The sequence below is a fragment of the Candida orthopsilosis genome (assembly GCF_000315875.1).
Source record: "Candida orthopsilosis Co 90-125, chromosome 8 draft sequence".
NCBI lineage: Eukaryota > Fungi > Ascomycota > Pichiomycetes > Serinales > Debaryomycetaceae > Lodderomyces > Lodderomyces orthopsilosis.
The window spans coordinates 291,186-307,701 of record NC_018302.1 but is presented as its reverse complement, the minus strand read 5'-3'; the positions used below and the strand labels follow the sequence as shown (position 1 = coordinate 307,701).

General features: G+C 36.4%; 7 protein-coding genes across 7 annotated transcripts; 3 read left to right on the top strand and 4 right to left on the bottom strand. All coding sequences in view use genetic code 12, as the record gives it.

Annotated features, from left to right (window-relative positions):
- Nucleotides 1-366: 366 nt before the first annotated feature.
- On the top strand, nucleotides 367-1,089 carry CORT_0H01490 (AdoMet-dependent proline methyltransferase; the record flags this gene model as incomplete). Its single annotated transcript, XM_003871338.1, has 1 exon — nucleotides 367-1,089. One exon carries the CDS (start codon nucleotides 367-369, stop codon nucleotides 1,087-1,089), a length of 723 nt encoding a protein of 240 aa, XP_003871387.1.
- A 68-nt stretch (nucleotides 1,090-1,157) lies between these two features.
- Nucleotides 1,158-2,702, bottom strand: CORT_0H01480 (Fgr2 protein; the record flags this gene model as incomplete). The annotated part of the gene is made up of 1 exon (XM_003871337.1): nucleotides 1,158-2,702. One exon carries the CDS (start codon nucleotides 2,700-2,702, stop codon nucleotides 1,158-1,160), a length of 1,545 nt encoding a protein of 514 aa, XP_003871386.1.
- A 1,096-nt stretch (nucleotides 2,703-3,798) lies between these two features.
- CORT_0H01470 (membrane transporter) lies at nucleotides 3,799-5,412 on the bottom strand (the record flags this gene model as incomplete). The annotated part of the gene is made up of 1 exon (XM_003871336.1): nucleotides 3,799-5,412. One exon carries the CDS (start codon nucleotides 5,410-5,412, stop codon nucleotides 3,799-3,801), a length of 1,614 nt encoding a protein of 537 aa, XP_003871385.1.
- A 1,199-nt stretch (nucleotides 5,413-6,611) lies between these two features.
- CORT_0H01460 (guanine deaminase) lies at nucleotides 6,612-8,156 on the bottom strand (the record flags this gene model as incomplete). The annotated part of the gene is made up of 1 exon (XM_003871335.1): nucleotides 6,612-8,156. The coding sequence occupies one exon, from the start codon at nucleotides 8,154-8,156 to the stop codon at nucleotides 6,612-6,614; it is 1,545 nt and encodes a 514-aa protein (XP_003871384.1).
- Nucleotides 8,157-9,605: 1,449 nt separating this feature from the next.
- On the top strand, nucleotides 9,606-10,496 carry CORT_0H01450 (Cip1 possible oxidoreductase; the record flags this gene model as incomplete). The annotated part of the gene is made up of 1 exon (XM_003871334.1): nucleotides 9,606-10,496. One exon carries the CDS (start codon nucleotides 9,606-9,608, stop codon nucleotides 10,494-10,496), a length of 891 nt encoding a protein of 296 aa, XP_003871383.1.
- A 638-nt stretch (nucleotides 10,497-11,134) lies between these two features.
- CORT_0H01440 (hypothetical protein) lies at nucleotides 11,135-12,025 on the top strand (the record flags this gene model as incomplete). Its single annotated transcript, XM_003871333.1, has 1 exon — nucleotides 11,135-12,025. One exon carries the CDS (start codon nucleotides 11,135-11,137, stop codon nucleotides 12,023-12,025), a length of 891 nt encoding a protein of 296 aa, XP_003871382.1.
- A 228-nt stretch (nucleotides 12,026-12,253) lies between these two features.
- On the bottom strand, nucleotides 12,254-14,749 carry CORT_0H01430 (hypothetical protein; the record flags this gene model as incomplete). The annotated part of the gene is made up of 1 exon (XM_003871332.1): nucleotides 12,254-14,749. The coding sequence occupies one exon, from the start codon at nucleotides 14,747-14,749 to the stop codon at nucleotides 12,254-12,256; it is 2,496 nt and encodes an 831-aa protein (XP_003871381.1).
- Nucleotides 14,750-16,516: the final 1,767 nt, after the last annotated feature.

Genomic DNA, 16,516 nt, shown 5'->3' with positions numbered 1-16,516 from the left:
TTGAAATCATTTGGTAATGGGTTCAGGTAAGACGACAGGGTCTGATTTTATATGGGTTTACAGAGACAGGACTGTGACTTGATATAGTCTTGGAAGTTCTTCTGATAGTCAGTTGAAATTGACTATCAACATATAAGGTCTTACCAGTTGATCAAACTAAGCAGAGCACCCTCTATATAGTCTACTCCAATATGCTATACCGTCTACATCTTTAACTCGTTACTAGGAATGGTAGTGTTTTGCATCCTTTAATTAATGTTTGCAGTCAGTTTCGTAAATTTTGCAATCTTTGACTAATTTTGTGCGACACAATTTTCAACGAAACCAAACTCATCTCATCATCTTTAATTAGCGTCAATTTCAGCAATGCCAGTCAAACAGTTCACCGAAGATATAGAAATTGACAACAACGTCGTGCCAGACTCAAAAATCAATTACGATGATGCCATTACATACTGGTCATCGGTACCTGCGTCAGTCAATGGGGTTCTAGGTGGTTTTGGTGAACAAACGCCAGTACCAAAAGTCGATATAGTTGGATCACTTACATTTTTACGAAAATTGTCATCTCGAATGAGTAGTGGTGGTCAACCCAAATATACAATTGATATGGGTGCAGGAATTGGAAGAATTACTCGTGACCTTCTTTGGAAAGTTAGTGATAAAGTTGATTTACTTGAACCTGTGAAACCTTTTGTTGAACAAATGCCGGCTGAATTGCAACAGGTTCAATCACTGGGGAAATTGGGACAGATTTATGATATTGGAATGCAGGAATGGGTGCCTGATAAGAAATATTGGTTGATTTGGTGTCAATGGTGTGTTGGGCAATTGCCTGATGATGTATTGGTTGAATTTTGGAAAACATGTCGTGGTGCATTGGTTGAGAATGGTACGATTATAGTAAAGGAAAACATAGCTCCAATAGAGGACGTTTTTGATGAAACTGATAGCTCAGTTACAAGAACAGATAAAAAATTTAGAGAATTGTTTATTAGAGCAGGGTTGAAATTGATTGCCAGTGACGTACAAAAGGGTTTACCAAAGGAGTTATATCCTGTCAGAATGTATTGCTTGAAAGCACAATGAGAAAGCAGAGAATCCTCATTAATATTAATTATCGTTAATCAATGATAAATAAAGAAAGTCTAATTCCATCAAGCGACTCTATGCTTACTTGGTTCATATGGCAACAACAAAGCAAGGAACCCCACAACACCAACAAAAGCACCACAAATCCATATAGGAGCAGCACTAGCAGTATCTGAATAGTATGCAATCAAGGGTACTATAACGGTGGCTACTCTTGTGCATGCAATTGCTAATGCATTACCAGTACCTCTTGCTGCACTGGGAAACACTTCCGGGGTATAGGCGTATAGAACAGCATAGTATATGTAAATAGTTGCAAATGAAATCGATGAAAGAGCAACATTTTGTGTCCTATTTTTGATCTGTGTGTAACCAAATAAGAAAGCCATTGATGATACACCACCAATAAATAAAACACCTCTTCTTCCAATAATGGGGAAAAAGTATAGGAGAGCACCAGCAATTAACGGACCACCCATTGACACAGTGTTTGAAATCAAATTGTCTCGATATACTCCATGGGTTGTTGACGCAGAAATATTGGCACCTCTAGTTGCCAAATATTGTGGAAGGAACGATGAATATAATGGGTAAGATATTCCTAGTAAAAACCAGGAAAGAAAAATTAGCACTGTCGATCTCGTCATTTGCCTATTACTAAACAAGATTGAAACATGATGCTTCATTAATACCAACATTCCTTTCCAATCAATATGTTTTCTAAAATCGTCATTTATCTCGATTGAACCCAACAGTTCCAACTCCTCCAAAGTTAACGAACATTTCCGATTATATTTCGTAGCAATATGATGTAAAATCTCCACTGCTTCCGCATCTCTATTATTCGACACAAGGAACTTTGGCGTTTCTTTCAAACTCACCACTGTCAACCTCAAAATCGACATAAACAACACAATTGACCCATTAGTATAGTAGACATACCTCCATCCACGATTGATATGACTTGGACAATAATCCTCGGAATCACATGAGTTATTAGGCAAAAATGCAAACGCCAAAGCCACAGCAATAACTTGCCCAATCCCCCAAAAAAATGCAAAAAATGTCAATAACCATTGATTCTTGTGAGGTAAATATTCAAGAAATACACAAGTATCCAAAACCAAATTCCCACCAGCAGCAAAACAACTCAAAAACACAAAAATACAATAACTTGCCATTGATGACATAGTACCAGTTATAATTGTAAATAACCCACTAAGCAATAATGAAATATTGAATGCAACTTTCCTCCCAATTAAATCAGCCGAAAACCCCCAAAATAAAGCCCCAAATAATAATCCTGCAGCTAACATTTCATTACTTATGGGGAACTTATAACCGAATTGATAATTAACAAAAGTACGCACTGAACTTTCCAAATATGTTAATTGCGTATCAGTCCAATATCCCATACCATTTAAAAAGAACAATTTCAAGTGATATGGTGTGAAACCAATTTCATCAATGGCATCATTGACTAGCTTCATTTTCTTTGTCAATACTACATCTTTTAAATGATAAATCTCGGTGTCATCGTTCAAAGTAGCTGATTCATTTGTCAGTCTGGGGGTTATAGGTTCTTGTGGTTGTTTTTCAATATCCGACATGGTTTTTCGCAACTGGGGTATCTGATTTATTGCAAATGAAAAATATTTTAGGCAAATGCTGTAGATTTAAGGGGAAATGCAGGGTGTATAAATGGAATCTATATTACTCGGATCATATTTGAAATCAATAAATTTAGTTAATACTACGAGTATTCATTTATATATATATGTATATGTATATGTATACAATTTTCTGCACAAACAAACTCTTGTGACAAGTTTTGAACAATAAAACGCCAAATAATGGGAAAATCAAAAACTTTAGATCAATATAAATTGAAAAATCTATTGCCGTTTAGGGAAATATTGCTGAATGTTTTCTTAATTTGAAAATCAATATAAGGGAAGTAGGAAGTGTTGCACATAGGAATTGAAAAAGTTTAAATTATTTAAATTCGGGCCCACGTTTTTCATCAGATTTGGTATTGTTCTTTCAGCTCCACAATTTCATAACCATCTACGTACATAATCTTGGGAAAACCACAGTGATAAATCTTATGACCTAAACCAACATGGCTGATACCACCTTTCACACGTGCGACATTTTACTGAAAACGAATAGTGGCCCCACGTGGGTCACAAAGATACACGGCGTTTAAAATATCATTTAAAGAATGAGATACGCGCGGCGTTAACCTTTAGGCAGAAAAAGTTTTTTGAGGGGAAGGTCTCAAGTCACAGGTTACATCCTGTCAAATAGACTAAAAGTACAATGCATAAGAAAGATGTCATCGCTGTTTAAAGCCTCGTCTATGCTTCATTGAGACCTTGCATGAAACTGGTCAAAGTTAAGCTTTTCAATAGTTACTGCTTATTTGAGGGGTGCTCAATCTCTATGCTTACATTATAATTATCCCATGTTGAATGCTTTTATTTAAAATATTTCACTGTATAAAGATAACATATTACAGTGCAATTTAAAAACTTAATAGCGCATCGACAAGTACTGTCCGCTTTGACGAATTGCTGGTTAACGAAAATGAAATGAACGATTTAATATGTTGAATAATAATAATCTCTTTTTTGTTGATGCAGATGGAATGAAATGCCCTTGGTCATAAAATAAATAATGCCAGATTGCCCCCTGTACGTTACCTTAAACAACTCTTTGCTTACTTGGTTCAAATGGTAAGAACAACGCAATGACACCAATGACACCGACGAAAGCACCACAAATCCAAATTGGCACTGCTGAAGATGTATCCGAATAATAAGCAATGATGGGCACCATGGCAGTACATATTCTTGTAGCGAACAAACATAAACAGTTACCTGTTGCTCTAGCTGCACTGGGCATAACCTCGGGCGTATATGCAAAGATAACACCATAGTAAATATACAAAGCAACATAGACACTTGAAGTAAATCCAACATTTTGCGATCTAGTTCTAACTTGTGTATAACCAAACAAGAGTGCCATGGTGGCGATACCTCCAATAAACATGACTCCTCTTCTACCAAGTTTAGGAATGAATTTCAACATGAGACCAGCTATAATTGGTCCACCAACTGAACATGCATTAGCAATAAGATTATCACGATAGACTCCTCCAGTAGTTGAGGCTGAGATATTGGCACCTCTAGTAGCTAAATATTGTGGTAAAAAGGATGAATAAAGAGGGTATGAAATACCAAGGAAAGCCCACGAAATAAAAAGTAATATGGTGGATCTTATTGCTTTGGATGTAGCGAAAAGTATTTTTAAATGTTTGAACATGAGTGAAAGTGTTCCCTTGAGATTGAAATGGTTTCTATAATCTGCATTACTCTTGATTTCACCACATTCCAACAATTGTTCCAAAGTTAATGAGCAAGGACGGTTATATTTTGTAGCAATATGTTGCAATACAGCCACTGCCTCAGCATCACGATTATTAGCCACAAGAAATTTGGGAGTCTCTTTCAATCTAATCACAGTAACACGTAAAATAGCCATTGCCAAAACAATAGATCCATTAGTATACCAAACATATCTCCATCCACGATTGATATGACTTGGACAATAATCCTCGGAATCACAAGTATTGTTGGGTAAAAAGGCATACCCTAAAGCAGTGGCTATTGTCTGTCCAATCCCCCAAAATAAGGCAAAAAAAGTTAATAACCATTGATCTTTGTGAGGTAAAAATTCAAGAAACACACAAGTATCCAAAACCAAATTACCACCAGCAGCAAAAGCTGACAACAAAACAAACAAAGCATAACTAGCCATATTACCCATCATCCCTGCCATAATAGCAAAAATGGCACTCAACAAAAGCGACAAGTTAAAAGCCAATTTCCTACCAATCAAATCAGCACCAAATCCCCAAACCAAAGCTCCTAAAATCATACCACCAGCATAAGTTTCAGCAGTGACAGGGAACTTGTATCCGAATTGATAATTAATAAATTGACGCACAGTACTCTCCAAGAAATTCAACTGATTATCAGTCCAGTATCCCATACCATTCAAAAAAAACAATTTCAAATGGTATGGAGTGAAACCAATCTCATCAATAGCATCATTAATCAACTTCATCTTAGCATGTAAAATCTCATCATTGGCTTCTAAATCCACCATATCAAACTCCAGCGAAGTCGAGTCTTCAAAGTATTTTTCATCCTCTTCTATTCCAACACCTCCTAACTCTTCATCTTTGGACCGACTTGGAGTTACTCCAGAAGTCAAGGCTTCTTGCTCTTGAGCTTTAGTTTCTTTATCTGACATATTGGTACACAAAAAAATTAGTGAAAAAATTTAAAAGTAAAAGACGGCCTTTACTTAAAATAGTAGGTAGTAGGGAGTGACTGAATAGTAATGGGTGTAGTAGTAGCAGTGAAGATCCAATCGAGATCCATATAAAAAAGTGTGTATCTTTCTATTTCTTAAGCGATATGGATAATCAGATGTCAGATACTAAATATTTGGGGTTATATATATTTATCTATTTAATACTTTTTGTATTGGGCGGTTAGTCTAAAGTGAAGAAAAGAAAAAAAAATTTTCTGCTGCGTGTGGTAGCGTTACATTGATTTATTTCTAATTTAGTACAAGCTGTATTTTGTGTAATATTGGTTGTATTGTTTCTATTGCTGTATGCCCAAGAAATACAATAAAAAATTTCTTTTCTAGCAGTGAGATGGACTATATGGACCAAAGATCTTGATGTAACAATAGAAATACGTACATTAAGCTATTATTATTGAGTAGAAGAGTTGATATTTTTGAAGCCCAGGCGTTTTGTAATATATTTTTGTTTAGTTGGAAATGTTCGTAAAAAGAAAATCCGGAGTTAAGTTGGGGAGAACAAACGTACAGTACAAATGAAAAATTATTAATTTAGCCGAGGAGCGATACGAAAACCAAAGTCCAAAGAAAAACTATTGACGGCTGGCTCGTAAAATATATCACGAACTAGGCGATAGTGTGCTAATGCTTCGTGTTGAGGAAGCAGTGCTCGCTAGGAATGCCAGCCGTTGTGTGATATATGATGTCTTTGTGATATGCAAAACATACGCCTCAGTCTTGCTAGGGCACAGTTGTCTTGTGTCCTTTGAAGAGCTTCGTGAAGTCTTGGTAACATGAGTTAAGTGTTGGGAGTATGGCAATGTGATAATAATCGAAAGATGTGTACATGATGCAACACTCTATTAGTTCTTTAATTTATGCGTTTAAGTTTCTATTCATTTTATGCACTACTACGTCACACCAACTTATTCTTTTGTCTCTTTACCGAACACCCGATTTGGTTCCCTTTAATCAAATTCAGTTAGTATCCCAAAATTCAACTAAAAGTTTATTTTAAGTTTGCAACTTTACTACGCATCAGGGTGGTTTTGTGGGGCAAAAGACGTCGCAGTACAAAACAATCCCAAACTAGATTTACATGTGGTTTCATTACTCTATTGATTATATCGCATCAAAGTTTACTCTATTACCTTCATTTTCTCATTAACTACTTTCATCTTATTGACAACTTGTCTTCCATTACACCATACCTCAACACAATTACGGTCGTCACCACTGAAAACCCACTTACCTACTAAATCAACCATCTTGTCATACTTAATATCAGTAGATTCGGAAGAGCTTGGTATTTGCCATGGAAACACATCGGTTGAAGCTCCATTACTTGTCAAATCAATCAATTGACAGTCAAATTTCTTGCCCTTGGTGAATGATCCAATTTGATCTTGTAACCCAACTGCTCTTGCACCACCCATAGTTGACATGTATAACCCTTCGGTCATTGATAATTTACAATCAGTGCTGCTCGTTGTGTGCTGTTCCGGTTTCATTGATAAGTGGTGGCTAACCAAAATTGCATGTTTAATGATATGCAATATACTTGAATCGAATCCACCACTAACATCAGTACCCAATGACACATTAATCTTATAATCATAAAGATACTTGCGTATAGGAGCTTCACCACTGGAAATGAATGTGTTTGACGTAGGACAATGTGATACCGAACATTTCTTTTCTGCAATCAACTGACACTCCTCCGGTGATAAATGGATACAATGAGCCAAGATCGTAGACTGGTTTAACAAGTTGTGCTTATTGTAAACTTGACTATAGTTTGCACAATCAGGGAACAATTTGGCTACTAATTCAACCTCCAGTTTATTTTCACTAATGTGTGTTTGTATAGGGAGGTGTTTACTTTCACTTAGTTCTCCCAAGTATGTCAACATCCCCCTCGAACAAACCGGTGCAAATCTAGGGGTTATAATCGGTTTCACCAAACTTTCCAGTCCCGGGTTGATATCGTCCAAATGATCAATAATCTTATTCATTGAATCAACACACTTTTCTAAACTCTCTTCGTATACCGTATATGGTTCATTACAATCCATACATACCTTCCCCACAAATCCCCTCTGGCCTAGCTTCAACAACAATTCAGCAAAATAATTTGTAGTTTCTGGGTCAATAGTAGTAAAGTAAGATGCACAAGTCGTCCCATTCATCAACGTGCGTTGAATCACTCTTGTATACACTTGTCTAGCAATCTCCAATTTCTTCTCTTGGGAGTGATCGTCGTCACCACAGAATTGACTTTCAAGGGGGAATGTATACTTGTTTAACCAGTCAAGCAAGGGTGTATCTAATCCAATACCAATATTGGGGAATTGAGATGCGTGGATATGAGTATCTACAAATCCTGGAAAGAAGAATTTAGTATAATCTTGAGAGACATCAATGAATTTTATATCGACAATGTCTGATTCCAAATGTTGGAAAAATTGAATAGGTGATTGGCCTTCATGATCCAGTGGATCAAAATCTTTGTAAACATAATCAATAACTCCATCAGAGTTGACTCCAACGATAGTATTGAAATTAATTTCCAATTTATCTAACGCTGGTGTATGAATAAATGTTCCATAGTATAATGTATACGGTATTGATGCAATAGCTTTGATCGATATGTCTCTGGTATTGGAGGGCATAATTTGAGTCATGAGGGAGGAGAAGAATATAAAAAAAGTAGAATGTTGGTGCAGTTGGTGATATTTATATGTTCAATGTTCTTATCTGATGTGATTTCGTCGGCATTGGTTTTTTATCGTGTGAACAAATTCTGCTCTTCCGTCGGATGCTCCGATACACAAAAAGACAGCCTCGCAAAATGCCACTCACCAAAGTAGCTCATCACCTTACAGTTGCTGGGGTGACAAAAGCAACAGATAATCTTGGGGAGTAGTTTGCAGTGATTAGTTGAAGTTTACTTTGGTCATTGGTGCAAGCACTGCCAAAATAATAATTCATTGTATTGCTACATTTATTATAGATCACTAGCAATCCATCATATGAGTCTAACCTTATTAACTCAAACCTCTGGACTAAGTGTTTTGTGATATACCCCACGGAGAAAATGACTGATTGGACTTAATTCACAAGGGTTAAGGATGAAGAAAATGAAATTTTTGCAACAAATTCGAGTAAAATCTTAGGTATTGTTTTAACGCAACCGTTTTAACACCATAAAATGAAGATTTTTTAGATGGATGATGCCTGAAATTAAAGAGTTTATTTACATTGTGGCCTGTAATTGACTAAACCATGCCGAAAATTGCCAACCCTTATTGTTTCCTAGTATTTTGCAACTTGTTTTTTGTGTGTCGAAAGTAATTACGCAATATCGCAGAAGTCCAAGCTTGTCCAGGCTAGTAACTGTTGCAACTACTACGAACCAATACGCTATGTTGTTGTTACCTAGAAAATACTTGATGTATTAATCCTAACTTGTCCTTCTTATGGTTGGCTACATAGACTTGTAGATCCTGCTACTACTTGTAATCTACTAATTCAATGAAGCTTAGAGAAGAGCGGCAGGGTGTCCCAAGCACCTCCAGTTTAGGATTATCATTGGCTGACTAAAATATCGAAGTTAGGAAGCTAGTTCATGACTGATTAATCACAATTTGTGTTTAGTTCCAAATGCTTCAAGTTCTCCCAATGCACACCATGTAACCAAAAATGTCTTACTAAGATTACTTAATTGTCATTTAAATGTATTGCAAGACATCAGCCACCTGAACCTGTCAATATGTCATGTCATAAGTATAGGTTGCATTACAAATATTATCTTAGTAATCATTAGTAAAAATTGAAATCATTTGGTAGCTCTGCTGATAAATCTGAAATTATTACGCAAAACCTGTAACTACTTGAAAAAGTGTGGAGGAGTAACAGAAGAAGAAGAAGAAGAAGTATACGATCATGGAGCCACACAAACATACATTCGCATTTAACCACAATTTTATGTACCAAAGGGAGTGATATGTAATCGAATCCAAAACAGTATAAATATGTCAGTCAATTCCCTTCGTCTCCAAACCTCAATTGCATTATCATCAACACAACTAAATAAACTTCACAGAACATAATTTAAGTTATAAACAATCACAATGTCTAAAGCCTCAATTGCAATTATTGGTCTCAATGGATTCCTTGGAAAGCATGTTGTCAATGCCATCAACTCCGGTGTTTTTGACTCCAAGATTCAATTCCCCATCAAAGCAATCACAAGAAAGGAAGGATCCAAATCAACCGACAAGATTGAATACGTTGTTTCTGCTGAAACATCACCAAACGATTCCCATTTAATTGATTCACTCAAGGGAATTGATGCTATTGTTGAATTAACTGGTCCTAACCCCGAATTGTTTTCGAATATCGAAAAAATTGTTGAAAAAGTCAAGCCAAAATTGTTTATTCCTTCACAATTTGGTACTGATATTCCTCAAGTTGATACTTATGCTCCTGGATTTTTGACTTTAAAATCTCAACATTCTGAAGCTGTTCGCAAGTTGGGAGTTAAAGTTGTTGATGTCATTACTTCGTTATTTGCTGTTCCCGGTGCTTTTCTTTATGACTGGGTTGGAGCAGTTGGTATTACCGAACAAGGAGTCAATTTGATTGGTGATATTGATCAGAAATTCAATATTTCGAAATTGGAAGATGTCGGAAACGTTGTGTTGGCAGTTGCAACTCATCAGCCATACTCGGATTTACCTGATCTAGTTCATGTTGTCAGTGACACGATTACCGTTAAAGATGTTATTGAGAAATATGAAAAGTCAAAGGGAATTAAATTGAATATTGTGTCGAAGAGATCAGCTGAAGAAGGTAAGAAGGAATTTATTGATAAGTTGAATGCCGGGTTTAACCCAAATGACTTTTTGTTTTATTTGCAAGTAATTGTTGCTCAAGGCTTGGATAAAGGATTGTATTTCAGCAAGTTGGATAACGAATTGTTTAATCCTAAAGAGTCATTGTGGAAATGGGGTAAATTTTAAATCTACTTTATAGGAAATGAATAGCTACCTCAATTGAATTGAAGACCTGTTTTGATTGAGTTTTCCTTTTGATGTGAAGATTGCTAGCACACAATGTAGGGTTTCACTATTATAGTTGATAATGGCTGCAAACGATAAATACGCATTGCACAATTGTTCTGTAAAATGTAAGTCTTATAACGTTGCATTTCTCTAAAATTAGCGTTAATCTAAATTTTTCAAGCCATTGATATCTAGAGATCTATAACCACATAAGAAAGAAACTGCACTTTATCGTTCATTTTGGAAGCCGATTACCACTCTCCCCTTGTCTCATTGAATTTTCAAAGTGTAGCTTACAAATTCATCTTACTCATCTTACTAAGTGCACATTTGTTTACAGAAGAAATTTCGGCTTTCGGCAATTGATAAAGTTCCGAAAAGTAGATGAGACTCGTTTCTCTGCAACAACAGTTCCAATTTCAACAATATATGTTTCATAGTACTAAGTCTTTGCAAAAGATGGAATAGACCATATGTTATCAATAAAACTGATCAAAGGTGTATAAATTCACCAGTGAATTCCCTTCAACTTCCAAAAACTCAATCAAATCAACATACACATCACAGGTACAACTAAAAAGATACTAGCTCGAACAATGTCTAAAGCTTCGATTGCAATTATTGGTCTCAATGGATTCCTCGGTAAACACGCCCTCAATGCTATCAACTCTGGGATTTTCGATTCCAAAATTCAATTCCCCATTAAAGCCATTTCCAGAAAAGAAGGATCAACATCAACTGACAAGATTCAATACATCGTCTCCCCAGAAACATCAGCTGAGGATGCCCATCTCATCGAATCCATTAAGGGAGTTGATGCAATCATTGATTTAACTGGTGCATCTCCTGAAGCATCCGCAAAAGTGCAAAAGCTAGTTGCTAAAGTCAAACCACAATTATTCATCCCATCTCAATTTGGTACTGATATTCATCAAGCTGACGCTTATGCACCTGGGTTTTTAGTTTCTAAAACTCAAACATCTGAAGCCATACGTCAATTGGGAATTAAAGTAGTTGATATCTATACTTCAATCTTTGCTATTCCTGGTTTATTCCTTTATGAAATGGTCAGTCCAGTCGGAATACATGAAGATGGAATCCATTTGATTGGAGATATCAATCAAAAATTCAATGTATCTAAATTAGAAGACGTGGGAAATGTTGTATTGGCCGTTGCTACCCACAAGCCCTACGCTGATTTACCAGATACCATCCATGTTGCAAGTGATACAATCACCGTTAAAGATGTAATTAGCAAATTCGAATCGGCCAAAGGAATCAAATTAGATCTCGTTTCCGAAAAGACTGCTGAACAAGGTAAACAAGAATTTCTTGCCAAGTTAAATGCTGGTTTCAATTTGAGTGATTTTGTATTTTATTTACAAGTTATTATTGCTCAGGGTTTAGACAAAGGGTTATATTTTAGCCAATTGGATAATGAATTGGTTAACCCAAATGAATCATTATGGAAATGGAGTAAATACTAAAGAGAAAATACTCAGAATATAAATAGATATAGAATATAAAGGATTAGTTTCCAACGTTATAAACGCTGTTACAAATATTGTATCTTTTACGCTCTTCTTCATCAAATATATATGCCCCTTTATCTGTATATATTTATAAATCTGTCCCTTAATCATAATTAAAAAATCTAAAATATCAATCAAATAAGTAAAATCGACATACCAAAGAATATGCCGTTAACCACACTATCAATGGTTAATAGAATCAACTAAACTCTTCAATACCAATTTTTCATCCGAATGATTTTGCATCATTGAAACGTCATCATCACCACCCTCATTGCTACCGCTCCCCTGGTTCCGCCTCTTGAATTGGTCTTGTACTTGCTTTTGTGCTTGTTGTTGAACTTGTTGAATATGTTGCTGTTGTGGGGTTAACGGTTGCACAAGCGAATGCTGCTGTTGCTGAGACCAATGACGTTGTTGTGGTACCTGTTGTTGCAGCTGTTGCAGCTGTTGTTGTTTCCGGGGATGTAGCGACCAAGGTTGGGTGTAAAGCTGTTGTTGTTCAGAATCAGATATTTGCCTAGGTATGGTATCAAATTGATGATCATTATAACTCATCTGAGGCTGATGCAGTGCTCTACGTAGAAGCTGACTTGTTGAGACCCAAGGTTGATTATTATGTTGCATCAGGCCCTGCAATTGTGGAGTTCGATTAAAAGTGCTTGTTTGTTGAAAACTTTGTCTTCTATTGAGCCCATGCTGTTGCTGCAGTTGAATAGTAGGCGCTGTGGGTATTGCCAGCTGTGACATTACTTGTTGTTCATTCAATTGCGGCCGTTGCAGAAATTGCAATGGATGTTGAGCTTGTAAGGATTGCTTTTGCGGGGTTTGATCAACACAAACATTTGCCACTCCAGGAATTGACCCGATCCCAGTACTCAATGGACTCAAACTTGTTTTTGAAGATTTAAAAGGAACACCAGTCACAGCACACATCCAAATCCTTGTCTTATAAATTCGGAACAATTCTCGAACCAAATCCCTAAAGTCTATCCTCTTTGACGTCGAATAATAAAAAATTAACTTTTTCCGATCAAATTGATACTCAGCATCTATCAACTTCATTTGTAACAAATCTTGCGTTGTTGGTGATATTGGTGCGCCACTCAATAAGCATCCACTAGTGGCACTGGAAATCTTGGCAAGACATAATCGACACGCTTTTTCTTCATCTTGCTTTTTATTCATAATTTGAAAAACTTCATTTGGTTGAGCAAGTGCCAATATAGATTTGGGAAATTGTAAAGTTGGCGGTGTAACTGTGCTTTGTTGACTATGGTGTTGTGTTGGTAAGAAATGGGAGGAATTTTGACTAGACAAGCTCCTCACTGACACATCATCCAACAAATTATTTTCAATGTGCTCATTCAATGCCGCTTGCTGCTCTTGAAATTGCAACAACTTCAACAACCGTGCTTCATCAATAGATACATTCAACTTGAATACTTTTCCCAAATCGCGTCCACGGTCAGCCTCCACGATAACCAAATCACCAACCTTTATATCAAACGAATGTTGACCCAAGGAAGCAGTTGCAATCGCCGTTCCAGAAGACATCGTTGGACTAGTTACTGTTGTTGTGCAAACTCCATTTGACGACGGAAGGTAAAACACATCAATTCTACCTGCTTTAAAACCAACCAAAACCAATTGATAGTTACGTAACGACGATTCAATAGGAAATTTGGGCAACTGATATGCATCATTCAAATATCGCTCTTCGTCAAAAAATCGATCATTTAGCAACTTCATCGTCACTTTTACACGCTCATGTGGATCTGATTCAAAATATTCATCAACCATTCGCATTGTGGCTACATCATTTTTTGATATAGGTTGTCGTTTAGTCAATGTCGGTGAGACAGCTTCATTATCAAGTGCTTGTCCAAGTAGTCCCTCAGTGTATGAATGACGCCTCATAGATTCATAGCTCATTGGTGGCGAAGTATTTGTTGTTTCATCACCAAGTAATCCACTGCCAATGGCAACTTCCTCCATTGATGGCGGGGTAAATCCACTTATTGAGGATGACCGATTTTCAGTTGGTATAGCTGATGTGTAGTTCTCAGCATTTGATGTACTCAATGGTGTATTCTGCATTGATACAGGTGGTTTGTTTTGTGAAAAATATTGCACAGGGAAACTCTGTTGTTGCAGTTGCTGCAGTTGTGGTTGTTCATGTCCATTTAATCTTGTAGGAGACCATATGCTTGACGACGTTGGGCCGCTCGATTTTATCGAATTTGGCAGTGCCCATATACTCGAATCAATGGATAATCCCCGATATTGTAGATTTGAAGGCATCTCTTGTCCTGCTCCGCCCCCGCTTCCGCTTCCTCCTCCTTTTGTTTCCGACGTACAGGACAAGGGCGTATTCCAAAATGTGTTTGATCCATTAGATGTAAATTTGCCAATAGTAGACCCCGACGGCGGTAATGAAGATGTATTGCTCAATGGTTGGAATGAAGGTGAAGATATCTGATCTATATTTGGGATATTAAATTGAGGTTCTAAATTTGGCATATGAAATAAGTGATGAGCATCGTCTGACTTTGCATGACTATTTGGATCAAGTTGTTGATGTTGCTGTGGTTGGTATTTATAGTCGTCACCTGGTTGATTGCTATTATTCTCCTGGTTCGGCCTTGTTGTCGCCGTTACTCCATAGTTATGCGCCATACTTGATTTCAAACAATAAGAAAAAAATAAAGACAATTAAAGCTCTTTCAAATATCAAAAAAGTAAAACGAAAATGGCAAATCTGTTTGTATGACCGCTGCTGATAATATAGTACTCTTATAGATTATTCTCTTTCTGCAATCGTAACGGTATAGTATTGAATGGGGGTTAGTAGATTGTATCGTAATCAGTCGAATCTAGTCTCGAGTTTCTAAGTGATAATCCTGTTTCGTTCCTTTTTCTGGTTTATATTTAACCTTCTTACTATTGTTGCCTTTAGTAGTTATTGTCTTGGATTGAAATAAAAGCAAAATCTTTCACTTCAAAGTAGTAGCAATTTGATTCTTATAAGTGCAAAAGTATGATCACACGAGATCAAATTTTTTGTAGGAATCTCAAACAATGGATGAAATTTGACAAAATGTAACAGAAATCGAAATTTGAAGGAAACTCCACACACTTTGGAGGTTGGTTCCTTGAATCTGATCTCAGTTGAGCTTTGTGGTGCTTTGTGTTTCGTTTTGAACTCCGTACTTGAAAGAATTGATGATCTCAGGAGTTTATACGACTTAAACGTTTGATTCCCTTAAAACAATAAGGAGGATCTCGTGATTGAGTTTTGTGTCTGCTGCGTCTCCGCTTAAATTGTACAGAATTGGATAATTTAAATGGGGTGACCAATAGATACAACGATATAACAACTCAATACACTAGTTTGGAGCCGCTATCTATATAGATTCAAGAGCCAACGGCGCTGGGTTTTCTTTGATTGGGGAATACCTTGGAGTTTTCTAAGTTGACGCTGATTTGAAACTAGACGAAATGCTTGGTGGACGAAATAATCGAGTTTATTGTCTAATGGAGTCACTCTGGTTTTTGAATATCCTCTCCTCTTGAGGTATTACCTATTAAATGGCAACAAAGTTTACAAGGATATGGTTCAACTGTTAACCAGCTTGGAATATATATAAAAGTGATGCTAGCCCAGCTGAAATGTCAATAGATGGTCAGGAGTTGTAGCCGTAACAATGTCTTGTATACCAACTTGTTGTCTTTTTTCTTATGCTGGTTGGGGTTTGGTAGCTTTTGGGTGTAATTCTTATTGCAGTTACTCTTTGGCTAAGAATGGTCGATGGAAAAGTAGGGCGTTTTGATGAACTTGACAAAAGTACTGAGTTATATACCCCAAAAGGTTGACTAAAGAAAAAAGACTTGATTCTAAGTGACTGTAAGTCTAAATTAAGATCAATCCTTCTTTTGAAATACTTGAAAATAAAATTATATTGGGTATAGTATAGTTTTTGTAATAATAATTGGTACAAAACAATATGGGATTAATGTCTGATGGGTTAAAATCGCGTGTAAAGTTTTAGTCCTCAAGAAAAAAAATAAAAATAAAAAAAAATAAAAACCTCACGCAATAATTTTTGTTTTCAATCTTGAATGGCTAATCCGTACTGTGTTTATTGAGTAGCAGTAGTATTATAAATTGCTATGGCTTCAGTGTTTATGTATATATATGTGTATGTGTGTATGTGTATTTTATGATTTATAGTTTATTATAAAGGAAAAACTTACACACCTTGATTCTAGATTGGGTATTGAAACTTTACTGATGCACGAATTTAGCCGAAAAAGATTCTAAAGTGATTATGTAAGGGTGTTTTGTTGACGTGGCCCTATTGGAGCCGACTTTTTCCACAGAAATTGTCAAGTTTGCAATTATACTTTGTATTCCTCCAAACTGTGTATGTTCTGGCTTTTCTG